This window comes from Periplaneta americana, chromosome 15 (genome assembly GCF_040183065.1).
Source record: "Periplaneta americana isolate PAMFEO1 chromosome 15, P.americana_PAMFEO1_priV1, whole genome shotgun sequence".
NCBI lineage: Eukaryota > Metazoa > Arthropoda > Insecta > Blattodea > Blattidae > Periplaneta > Periplaneta americana.
The window spans coordinates 49,013,988-49,027,827 of NC_091131.1; the positions used below are offsets into that span (position 1 = coordinate 49,013,988).

The 13,840-nt window shown below is 37.0% G+C and overlaps 1 protein-coding gene across 3 annotated transcripts in view; it reads left to right on the forward strand.

Annotated features, from left to right (window-relative positions):
• Positions 1-13,404, forward strand: part of LOC138715631 (glutamate receptor-like) — a 30,865-nt gene extending 17,461 nt beyond the window's left edge. For 2 of the 3 annotated variants that reach the window (XM_069848704.1, XM_069848703.1), the window contains exons 7-10: positions 2,421-2,641; positions 5,633-5,850; positions 8,434-8,696; positions 13,129-13,404. In XM_069848704.1, the coding sequence (XP_069704805.1) occupies positions 2,421-2,641; positions 5,633-5,850; positions 8,434-8,696; positions 13,129-13,348 (922 nt within the window). In that variant the 3' untranslated portion in view covers positions 13,349-13,404. The remainder of the gene's footprint in view (positions 1-2,420; positions 2,642-5,632; positions 5,851-8,433; positions 8,697-13,128) is intronic. The other variant, XM_069848705.1, reaches the window with a different exon arrangement.
• The last annotated feature ends 436 nt before the right edge of the window (positions 13,405-13,840 follow it).

Consider the following 13,840-nt stretch of genomic DNA (forward strand, 5'->3'; position numbering starts at 1 on the left):
AATCGTTGCAGATCGTAGCCAGAAATCCATTTCAGTCTAATGTAATTTGTGTAGGCTATTGTTCTTGATTTCAAATGTCATGTCTCTTATCTATATGTGATTGTGCTTTTTACAATTGAATAAATGTTTGTTATCGTTTTAACTGTAATATCTCGGTCCCATAAGATGATATTTAGTCTTGATATTGCTATCCTTCCTTTGCTTATTCTTCCATTTATGTCCTCCTCATGGTTGCCATTTTTCGTGATTTTCACTCCCAAGTATGTGTATTCTTCACAATTGTTCATGTGCCTTTTCCATCTTCTAACATTAAGTCTCTTGAATCTGTCTCATTTGCCATGTAATTTGTTTTGTTCATATTAATGTTTAAACCCCATTTTTCAGATTCCTCTATCAATTTCCGTGTCATGTATTAGGGATGTATAGATTAGTTATACCGCAACGCTCAATGAAATTAAAAATTATGTTTTATTTAACGACGCTCGCAACTGTCGAAATTACATCAGCGTCGCCGGTGTGCCGGAATTTTGTCCCACAGGAGTTCTTTTACATGCCAGTAAATCTACTGACATGAGCCTGTCGCATTTAAGCACACTTAAATGCCATTGATCTGAGCTGGGATCGAACCCGCAACCTCGGGCACAGAAGGCCAGCACTCTACCGACTGTGCCACCCACGCCGACCGCTCGATGACTGCAATAGTTTCCCTGATACAAGTTCGTAAAATTGTTCGTGTTTTTCTTTGTAAAAGTTACTTGAAAAAAGAGTTCTGCTTCTTCTGCTCGCAGAGAGTTTACTGAAACTTACCCCAATGCAATGTTCCCGTCAAGAAGTGCTATATAAAGACTGGTAATGAAAATTGAAACCACAGGTTTAGTGTTGGACAAAAAATATTTCCGAACACGAACAGTAATTTATAATACAAGAGAGTAAAGTAGTGTTATATTCATGAGTGGGAAATTTTGCGTCCGAGGCATAACCGAGGGTGTTAATATCCACGAAATCCGCAATGATTTACTCTGGCATTGTTTACAGTCTTTCATAAATAGGCTTGTAATGTTGGGGACCGATTATAAATGTTGACTGCAGTATGGTACATAGGCCGGGGACGTGAGCTAGTACGAGGACATTGACTTGGTTCTACGATCGATTACGAGAATAACAAGGTCAACATAAACAAGTCTGGACACCTGTAAAAGTAAGTATAAGCTACATAGCATTACAAATATATATATTTACGTAACTTTCGTTATATGCAGAAGAATTATCATAGAATTATTCGCGGGTTTGAGTTTCCTCTTTTCCTTCAGTATCCATATAATTACAATGTACAACAACATAGGCCTACATCTTCAGTGCCTCAAAGGTGAATCTTCTCCGATTATCACGAAAACAATTTTTATATCGAGAAAAACTTCGCTCCACATCGCATGTTTACGCATGCTACGGTAGTGACAGGCGAACGGAGTATTCAGCAGGTACATTGATTATGCATGCTAGAGTACTGACTGGTGAACGGATAGTAAACTTGAAACCACCGTACCGCACCCTATCGGTCCCCAATATTACAAGCCTATTCATAAATTACTAGCAGAGTGTATAAGAAAATTTTAATTTTAAATTGAAGATCAGAATTGATAAACATCCCATGTCCATTGCTGTAAATTTTCCAGAAGAGCAAGAAAACTATATAGGCTTGCAACATAAGAGTATTGACATAGTAAATATTTGTACAATTCAAAAACATAGGCTTAGAGTCAGGCTTGGCATATTTTTTATTTTTTACACAATGATAGGAGAGAAATGTCACTTATGGAGGGGTGTCTTTAAACTTTTGGTAAAACCTGTATTTGTTATGAAGAAATTATAAATAAATGAATATGTGAATTTTAATGAAAAAATATGAAATAAGGACAGAATATGTAAAAAGAAAAGGAGAATATTGGTGGAATAACATTTGAAGAGACCACTGCAAGAATGATGGATGTCACTTTCTTGTCGAAAATGAACCAAGACTGTCAATGCATAGCTTAAGACATATAGAATGTACATAGAGAGTTATATGGCATTAACACTGATAGTCATTGTCCAGTAATGATTGGAAAATCACAGTTAATCTTTGAGCTCTAAGCATTTCAAACTTTCAATTGCTTCTCCTGAAAAATGTATTCCAAATGACATCCACCATTCTTGCAGTGGACTCTTCATTTGTAAAGTTGAGGGTAGCGCGAGAACCCTGGTAAAACACTCATTCTTCGGTCTTGTCCATCGCAAGTGTCACTCCAGTCGAGGATCAAACCTAAGAATAAGATAAGTCGGTGCTTTTTCAGTGAGCCACCGGGGGAATTGAACGGTTAGTTATGTTAATATACTTGTTCAGTATTAAGTGTGAATTATGTGAAATATAAACTTTGGTGCAGACAAAGGGTCTACATCAAAGAAATCGGCATTGAGGAAGGCAACCCTAGCAAAATATTCTCCACGTTTTCTTCGACTATGTGGGGAGCGACAGCCGTCACCATGCTGGGACTCACTCTCGTGCTCGCAGCCGTCCTCAAAGTTGCTGAAGCAGACTTGACACAGCAACATCTCAGGATCAGAGACACGTGGTTCTACGTGTTTGTAATCTTCTGTCAACAAGGTAACTGAAGGTTAGGTTAAGCACCCAGGTGGAGACGGGATTGCAATTCTTACAAACTTAAGAAATACAGTAGGCCTACTACAAGAATTAAATGATGAGTGTGTTATTTGAAAATATATATATATATATATATATATATATATATATATATATATATATATATATATATATAACTAGTGGCTTGTGCAGCAAATGCTGCGAGCTAAGTTCATTAGCCGTTCAAATAAAAATTTTTCAGACTTACAGTATTTTTAATGAAGAATGCCAGACATTTTGAAAGTTATTTGCTTCCGTAATAATGAAACATACTCCCTCTGAATGTTTTTTTTATCCCAAATACTTTTCTTGAACGTATCCACCTTCAGTTTTTGAGTTTCAGCGCGAAAACGCAAATAACAATGCCAGGACTATCAGTGGGTTTTTCATATGGGAATAAAGCAATAGTTATTTCAGGTCATTGTGGATTGTTGGTGAAAGTTAAAAAAATGTCAGGTTTCCTATGCTTTCGCACAATAGATATAGCTATTGCATGTAGAGTTTGAAATGTAGAGGGTAAAATCATTTTATCCTGCTAACAGATCTCGAGCCAATACTGAAGAGAATGACGCATATAAATATCTACACCAAACCGCCATTAAATATATGAAAAAGACTCAACCCCACTTGATTAATAACTATAAAAATATTTGATTTTTAATAACAATATTATCTTACGTAAGTTTTGTAGTCAGATATGCTATACACGTTCGCCATAATAATACATCGGTCATTGGGAGATAACCATAATTAATGAAAAATAGTCACATCAGGCATTAACTATAATAATATTTCATTTCTAGTGGTAATAATGTCATCAAACCACCTCAAATTTTGTAGATTTTAATATCCAATACACAGCTGTACTCAGAAAATTACACACCACATAATCAGACCTGTGAATTATTTTTAGTAAGTCTTTAAGTTTTTAATAAGCAATTGAATTTGAGCTCTAAATATGTCAGCCAGACGGCGGTGATATCAGCAATCCTGTAGGTCATGGCCTTCGTATAATATCCTATTTTTTATTGTAGTGTGTTTGTGTTTTGTTTTAATCTGAAAAGCCATATTTCTCAAAACTGACGACAGATGGATTTTGGAAATTAGGAAAATGATGTAGGAAAATTTATATTTCACTGAAAACTGCTATTTTTCTGAAAAACGTGGGATCCAAGCTTCAAAATGAGGGGTCATTTATTAAAATCCGTTCAGCCGTTTTCCCATAATTTCCATTACCAGTTCAAATTATATATAGACTAGAGGACGGATGTTGATGACCTAAAAATCTACTTAAAATAATAATTAAAACGCCCTTAAACTAACGGGAAAATGACATGAAATTAAAAGAAAATGGCATTTAAATATTATTCACCGTACTCGCACCACAACTTCTTAAAAATAAATCACCTTGTTTCAATGACTGCCCTGCAAATCTCGGAGAGAGGAGGCAACTTCCTTGAATTTGACTAAGATAAAGGAAAAGAACATACAACAAAATGAAGGTTTTAAGGGAAAACTATACATTTTAATGAAGGTTTACAATGTGTCAGTGCCTTCATAACCGTCTCCTCCTCCTTGCGTGCTTCACTTTTGTTACCAGATCTTCCAGATAAGGGAGCATGAATGACAAAACAAACTGTTTACTACAGTAGATATCCCTTCCGAACCATGTTGAGGACATAGAGTGTTTCAAAAGTTATGGTCAAAAATTCTGGGATGAGAAATAAAAACAACGAGAGAAGAAGCAAAAAAGTTCCAGTAAACATGGGTCCACAAATTAACCGTATACGGCTGGTTGGGACCCGCCAAATACTAGGTACTAATTACAACAAAAGCAGGGAAAATTGTATTAATTTATCAATTACGATACAGTAAAATATATATTTGTCTTCAATACCTCACAAATGTGATTGAACATACACAAAAGAATTTTTTTGTTTGAACAACAGCGAAGTTTATAGATAAAGAGGTATGAAAATGTTAATTGAAGAATTTTACAGCATGTGTTCAAAATGCTGACCATGCCCTTCAATGCATCTATCTAGTCTTCAGCGTAAAGACCCGCGAATGCGTTAGAACAATCATGGGTCATTCTTCACTTGCTGGAAGGCATCTACAATCCGATGTTGCAATTCTTCAGGTGTGGTGATATCTGTCGTGTAAAGTAGGGTTTTTGCATAACCACATACACAAAAATCCAAAGGATTTAAATCTAGTGATTAGGTACAGGTCCTCCTCTACCTATCCACTGTTCATGAAATCGTTTGTTTAATATCGTCTCACACTTAGAATGAAATGGGATGGGACAGTGCTTATTTACGTACGAACCAAGAATGTTGTCACTTTATCATATCCAGGTGGTTGGTTCACTGGTGGTCTCAACCAGCACAAAATGGCATTATCTCGTAAACGGTTAATTTGTGGACCCATGTTTACTGGAACTTTTTTTGCTTCTCTTCGTTTTTAACTTCCCATCTCTACATTTTTACCATCACTTTTGAAACACTCTGCATACACAACCCATATACCCAATATTTCCGTGACTATTTTGTGAAAAACCTCAAGTCATATTAAAAATAAAGAATGTAGTTACACAGATAGCGTGGAAAATCACGAGACACGAAGTTCATGTTACATTTTTGTTTCCATGGTACCACGAGTGAAGTCAGAGTGAACCTTTCATGTCAAAACGTTATAATTTTTCTCTCTTGTGCCTCGAACATTAGATATTTCGCGTCAAAACCTTCAACTGCTATTTGTCCGCCTCAAGTGTCATACATTTTCAATTAAAAATCGCAGGCCTAACCGGGACTCGAATCCGTACTGCCAAAGTGACAGGCCTATTGTCTATACCTTGCAGATATCATACATGTATGCATGCACGCACTCGCGTAGACGCACACACAAAATGTTAACAATTTCGCAATGGTAAACTAATGGAAATTTGTCGTGCAGGACAGCACGGGATGCCGCGGTCTTGGTCGTGTCGAATTGTGTACATGACGTCATACTTCACTGCGATACTTCTGTTCGTCTCATTCTCCGCAATCTTCATCTCCTTCCTAACGGTACGGAAAGAGGTGGTTCCATTCACAGACTTTCAAGACTTAATTAACGATGGCACCTACAAAGTCGGAGTGCTGGCACGTTCTGCTCATCAGGATTATTTCCAGGTATGAAAAAAAGCACCTTATCCGATTCACTTACAGGTTGATTCAGTAGGAGAGGATAGTTTTTATTTCAATCATATACAGGGTGATTCAGTAAAAGTGTGCAAAAATTTAACATGAAATATGGGATGCTTTACAGAAAATTTTGAGATAGGGAACTGGGGTCTCCGAAGCAATATTAAGGCGATGCAGCTCCACGTACTGCAGGGATGAGACGATATTAGCTCCCAATCATGGTAGAAGAGCTCGACCTTGATCACGAGCGCATAGAGCATCCGCTACATAGCGTCGTAACGTAGACGTCAGGGATGTACATGCACATGCAGTGAATAAAGGCAGCAATTATTATGTAAATACTTCACTTCATTGGTTAGGAGAAACTAATAGGGTCTACCTGCTCCACGTGTGTGATCTCTAAGTACTTTGGAGTATTTGTTGAAAAAATAATAATGACAGTATTGATTGAAATAGAGTACCTGATTGTGTGATTGTAAATTGTAGTCCTTACTCTCCAGTCGTGATTATGTAATGAGTTTTCTTCGAGCGATTTGTGAGATGCACGTAATACGAAAAAAAACAAATTGATTAAATTAAGATATTGAGAGCCATCGTAATTTTTGGGGTCAATCATTTAAGGGGATATGTATGATTTTTAAAACTTCCACAATTTTCGGCCAAAATTTGTGAAATTAAACTTTATAAACATATCTATAATAATATCATCTGTACAAAATTTGGTGCAATTAAGTCTAATAGTTTTGAAATTATATTTTTAAGTATATTTTTATATGACGTTACTAAAAAAGCTCCTTGCATCAAAGTTTTCAAAATGTTTAGTTCACATTTGCTCAAAATCCTGAAAATAGTTATTGGAATAAAAGTGAATTAGCTTTTTGAGCTTAGTAATAGTATAAGTTAAAGTGCAACCAAAGATAAAATATTATTTCTAAATTAAAGAAACACGTAGTCTAATAAAAGTAAATATCCAGAAACAAGCAACAAATAAAACATCAACAATACATTTAAAATAAAGAAATAAAAGGAATCTAGATACAGTCTACTGACCCAAATGTAAATTAATTTACCTTCGATGTCAATTCCGAAAGCAATTTATTTCTCTCTTCTCCTGAATAATGCCTATATTTTTTTTCGTGTTGCGTCTCATAATGCCGTTTTATGTTGCTTTTTTTGCAAATGATATATTTTTTACACAACAAACACTGGACTTCATCACCATGTTAGAAGCATAAATATTGTATCTTCCACTCTTCCTTGAAAGCTTTAAGCGCTTCAGTTCCGTCATGATGCGCTGTGTTCTAAGATCTGTACATCCTTTAGCAATGTTTACAGGTAAAAGAGCTCCGCGCGCTCTAAAGTACTAGTCGCCATCGCAAGACTGACGTACTGTATGAACCTGAACTATGATTAACTCCTCGAATGGTATGAAAAAGGTCTGTATTTGCCTCTTAGTATGTTTCTTTCATGTGACAATGCAATACGATAGACAGAACCATTTTGTGGACGATAAGTCAACAAACAAAGTAAGATAGTCTACGTATAAGTATTAAATGTAAATATTTAATGTAAAGGTTCTTTCAATAAGAATGTCCTACGTTTAACATATATGAAGCTATAGCAGTCATATTCTTCCTATGGTTACAGTTGTTGACAAATAATCATTGGAACGTTACACCATTCCACAATGGGTAGAAATTATTGCAATTTACTATTAAAAAAAAGTCATCCGTGCATTACGTGAAATGTACAGAGTGTGTAAGATACCGAGCTATAATAAGGTCTCAATTGGAAGGTATGAATCTCAAAAACGGCTGTTTCAGCAAGATGGCGCCACGTGTCATACTGCTCACGAAACAGTCGACCTTTTCTGGAAGAAGTTCAGAGGCTTCATCATTTCGCGTGGTGGTGATGTTAACTGGCACCCAAGATCATGTGATTTAACGCCGCTGGAGTACTTCTTATAGAGTTATGTTAAATCACGGGTTTGTGCCAACAAGCCAGAAACAGTTAATGACCTAAAGAACAATACCACGTGCGTTATTCGTGAAATTCAGCCTGGTTTATGTTTGTCTGTTACTGAAAATTGGAAGACCCGTCTATACACGCAACCCAACGAAACCGCGGCGGCCATTTAACTGACGTTCTCTTCCATACGCAATGGCATTAAGTGTACTTCAAAGTAATAGTAATTAAATAAATAAAACTTCTTTCGTTTATACAATTTATTTCATTTTAAAAGTGTGACATTCTTATAGAGAGGTCCTATAGGACTACATACTAAATATAAATAATATGGAGCACAGTAAGCGATAGACATATTTAAGCCCACATCGCCTTAAGTAATAAGTCCACTCAAAATTCGAAATCATGTCCAAACGTAGTCATGGAATTACCAAATGACAGAAGTGATATATTCTACGACCATTCCAATCAGTTTTGCCTCAATTGTACAGAACCTACAGACCTTGTAAACTTATTTTTGACACGTCCTTCGTAACTAGACACCCTTAAAACACATTTCGATATTTTAATAAGTATATTAAGTTATGTAACTACGGTTGGTTTCAGAATTCAAACAACGATCTTTTAATCAAGGTATACAAAAAGCTTATCGAGCCGAACTTAGCCAATCTCCCGCAGAGTGACAATGGCGGATTGCTGAGGATCTGCCATGAAAGGAAATATGGCTTCGTGATAACTGACCTAGCCGCATATATATTGAGCCAGCAGATTCCGTGCAAGATTATGGGAATCCAGAAAGCCTATTACACCACTACACTTTCCTTGATCATGAGCAAGACGCTCCCTTTTCGCAGATTATTCAATTACCAGTAAGTATGAAAGCCTGTTGGTCACTTGTCTCACTCCGATTTTCGCCGTGTTATGTAAAGGAACATTAGATAATTTTGAAGGGGGAAGTCGAAAATGGACGTAACGTAATAGCTACGAGATGAGGTGACGAAGCACAACAGAAGAGCAATAAGGTAGAATCTCCGAAGATGTTAAAAATCTCCACAGCGAGTGGAGAGAGGGGGCGCCGCGGTCCTTGCAAGGGAAGGAATCCGAGTCCTTGCGCTGTGCGAGTGACACTCAAATAAGCTCCGCTTTTTAGAGTACTGAAGGCATCATGAGAAAGTCAAATCAAGGTATGAGTGGGACTCGAACACAGTAACTTTTACGATGAAAGAGTAATGGAACGGAGAAAAATTCTCTCCGGCGCCGGGATTTGAACCCGGGTTTTCAGCTCTACGTGCTGATGCTTTATCCACTAAGCCACACCGGATACAACCCCGACGTCGGACAGAATTGTCTCTGATTGAGTTCCAACTCTTGGGTTCCCTCTAGTGGCCGCCCTCTGCACTACGTCATAGATGTCTATAAACGAAGTGATTTAAGACGGCGCTTATTCCGTCGAATCCCGGCCAACTAGTCACTCATAACGAGTGCACCTCAGCACACGTGTGGACTGCGGTCCTATGTTTATAGACATCTATGACGTAGTGCAGAGGGCGGCCACTAGAGGGAACCCAAGAGTTGGAACTCAATCAGAGACAATTCTGTCTGACGTCGGGGTTGTATCCGGTGTGGCTTAGTGGATAAAGCATCAGCACCGGGTTCAAATCCCGGCGCCGGAGAGAATTTTTCTCCGTTCCATTACTCTTTCATCGTATGATGACGCAGAATATGTGCATGGAAATATCATATGTACTTCGGTACATTGAAATAATATATGATATGTGTAAATCACGAAGTGATTTAAGACGGCGCTTATTCCGTCGGATCCCGGCCAACTAGTCACTCATAACGAGTGCACCTCAGCACATGTGTGGACTGCGGTCCCATGTTTATAGACATCTATGACGTAGTGCAGAGGGCGGCCACTAGAGGGAACCCAAGAGTTGGAACTCAATCAGAGACAATTCTGTCCGACGTCGGGGTTGTATCCGGTGTGGCTTAGTGGATAAAGCATCAGCACGTAGAGCTGAAAACCCGGGTTCAAATCCCGGCGCCGGAGAGAATTTTTCTCCGTTCCATTATTCTTTCATCGTATGATGACGCAGAATATCTGCATGGAAATATCATATGTACTTCGGTAGGCCTACATTGAAATAATAATATACAGTAACTTTTGTTTCGTAGTCAAAGATTATACCATTGAGCTATTACACATTTCATTCTTTGTGGTCACTGAAGAAAAGGAATTAGGAATCATTGATATTCATATTCATATTTATTGTCATCAAACGCTTTTCAGGTAGTGGTTTTCCTCACATTTCTGTATACGGTCCGCCACTACCTTGCTTACATTCCATCATATATCCTTTATATTTCTCTTTTCATCTATGTTTCCCCTAGTCTGCCAATTATCTAAAGTTTAACTCTGCTTCTGTATATCTCTTCATCCATCCTTTCTGATGTACAGTATTTACAACTCTTAACCTTCTTTCTCTTCCCTCAATCTAATTTCCAAATACTATGCAATACTGTCCACCTTACTCTTATATAGAAACATTCGCGTCTGCATCTATTCCTCCATCTCTACTACTATCATTGGCATCTTTTGTTACTGTTATCCCTACTTTTATGTTAATGTTGAAACCTTTTTATCTCTGACTAGTATTTACCAATATTTTTACTATCTCATCTACTTTATCTTATTATATTATTTGTCTCAATTATTATTGCAATGTTCTAATGTTTGTGATACCTCCTCTCAATTTCTTGTTCGATTCACTTATCACTTTTTCACTTTATTAGATAACTTTTACGGTACACTCTCACTACTTGCACATACTCTTTCCTACTCTTATTAATCTCGCTACCATAATGCTTTTCTTCTCTCTAATTTACTCTGTTCATCTTCTATTAGCACTTCCTTTCTTGTTCCCCTACATTATTCGCAGTTCCACTTCAGTTAACTAATTGATCAATACTCACAATTTTTACCGCATCTAATGCCTCAGACTAAGTCAGATCTTTCCTCTAGATCACTTTTACACTTCACACGTCTTAGTTTGCACTTCCTTCTTTCTGTAACTATCACATAACTCGCTGAATTTTTATACAAGATTCATCTATTTTCTCGCACATGAATCATTGATATAGGATCTCATCAACTACAGTATATCTGTATATCGTTTATTATTTCAGAGTTAATGAATTTTCTCACTCTGATATTTGTATGGGTTCAATGGTCATTTATTGAAACTAATGGTTTATTACTAGGTATAAAGTTGAAATAAACGAGACTATAAAGAGTATTATTACTCGCAACATGACAAAAGAACTCATTTGTTTTAAAACTTACGAGAAAGTATGTGCCAACTGCATGACACTGCAGGTATGACGTTCAGAAATTAATCGACAAGAAATGGGTATAAAGTACTGAAATATTTTATGTATCCAAATCAAGATTTCAGGTATAACTTCCTGTAAAGTTGATTTGAATAATTTCGAGGGAAAAATTGTTCCGGGGTCGGGCATAGAACCCGGGACCTTTGGTTTGATGTACCAACGCTCTACCAACTGAGCTGCCCGGGAACTCTACCAATCTTGATTTGCACAATACACATCACTGTTCGTTAACAGAAAACCACAATTTAAGTCACACTGAGTTAGTGTGCACTCGAAGTTGGTTGCTTGACGGTTGTCAGCCCACTTTGAGGTCTGTGGATATAGAGGGAAAAATTTGATCGGTGTCGGGTAGAGTTCCCGGGTAGCTCAGTTGGTAGAGCGTTGGTACGTTAAACCAAAGGTCCCGGGTTCGATGCCCGGCCAGGGAACAATTTTTCCCTCGAAATTATTCATTTTATATATCGTTATACTAATAATTGTAAGCATCTTCCCCACACAAGTTAACAGTAATATTTACTTGATGAATATAGAGTGAGGCAAAAGTCGCTTGACCGAAATTTGAATATGAATGTTTTGATCAGACTATGTATGAGATGTGTTTGTAGTAGGTCATGATTCGATTAGACTATGATGAGATGTAATGTTTTGCAGTAGGCCATGATTCGATCAGACTATGTATGACATGTAATGTTTACAGTATGCCATGATTCAATCAAACTATGTTATGTACTTACGTATGAGATGTTACGTTTGTAGTAGGCCATGGTTATGCTTGGGTCATGGACAATGTCGCACAAGGCTCCTACAAAAGACCTTTCCGGTCTCAAACGGATGTAATTTACGTTCTATGAATCTCAGGTGCATGGAAAGAGAAACTCAAAAAGTTTAGTTGTGGCAACATTATTTTCCTAGTCGGTAACACTGCCTCATAATAGCGCATATAAACAAATTTGTTCATTGTTGTGGCGAAATGACTGCTATAGTGGACAGAAAAGCTTGATTTTCATGTGAACCAGTCGGTTATTAATGTGCAACGGCATTACCGAACAAAATTTGGTGCAGTGGCCTACAATCCGTAAATGGTACACTGATTCGAAGGCAAGATTCTTCGCAAACGGTTACGATTTCATCCCTAGATATCGACTACAGTTGCTGCAAGCCCAGAAGACAAAGTACTGCGAAGAAATTTCTGTATAAGTAAGCAGACTTTAATTGAAAACGATGATGAATTTATTCGTTCCGTGTTTTTTTCTGACGAAGACACTTTTCATCTTTCTGGTAAGGTGAACAGACATAACCTCAGAATCTAGGGGTCGGAAAATCCACGTACCTACATGGAAATTGACTATAGACTTGATGTGTGCCGTGTTACCAAGAGGGGACACACTGAACATCTTTAAGGAAAAGAAGTAAACATTTTTAGTTTATCTTTCCATTGATACTATTTTCATGCACCTCAGATTCATAGAACGTAAATGACATGTGTTCGAAACCGGAAATGTATTTTACAGGAGCCCTGAATAATTTGTAAGTTGTGTAACTTTTAATTTGAAAATGAATTTAACAAACTAGATTATATCCTCCTTGTACCCGTATTAGTTCTCAAAAAATGTTATTCTGTTGAATGTAGATAATGACCAGTGTTTCGTTATTGCTCGTTGCAACAATTAATTGAAAACTAAGTAAAGAAGATCGATATTACTTGTGTAGACCTATTTATAATTTTTTTTAAATTCAAAATAAAAATAATATTTTTGTAGAAAAAAGTATAAATAAATATTATTTTATTTATTTTATTTTATATGTTCTGTCTTTTTTTAACCTCAGATTTCGGTGAAGCAACATTTGTCCCCACACTATATAAGTACCTTGAATAATCTTCTGATAATATTATATTTTATATTTCAGTCTTAACGAAATGATACGGACCGGTGTTCTAGCGAGAATGGACAGCAATTCATTTCCAAAGAGGACAAAAGAAACTCCAGATGCTCTGCCAGTTAGCATTTCATTGAAGACCGTAGCTTTTACTTTCGGATTCTTAGTGGTTGGAATTCTTCTCTCCATTTTAATACTTGTACTGGAAATTGTAGTAATGAAACGTGGATGCCACAACAATAAATTCTAGTCAATAATCTCAGAGTCGGCATCTAGAATTTTAATTTTCAATAAATACACATCTTATCAAGTTTTTCGTGAATTATTTTAATATCACGTGAACATTTGAGAACATTGATTTAGAATATAATTGCGATATCTGTTTTGCTTATTACTAATTCCTATAATCACTCATGTATAACTGCAGTTCGTATAATAGTATACTACTCGTATTATGAAACATGTTTATAACGTTATATTCTAATGCAGTGGTCGTCAGCACTCGCTGAAATGGATAAAGTGCATGGAGGGTAAGGAAATACGCTCCGTCGCGCACAAGGGATAGGGAGACAGCATACCCGCCAGCAGCCACGGTTGCACGCTGGGACAGTGTCTTGTCCGCGGGTAAGAGACGCTAGCCGAGGATGCAGTGTTCTGATTACAGCTGTTCTAATGCATGCGCAATGGTTAGGAAACGTGCAAAGCGAGTTTCCTAATTTTAACGGATACAATAACTGTGTAA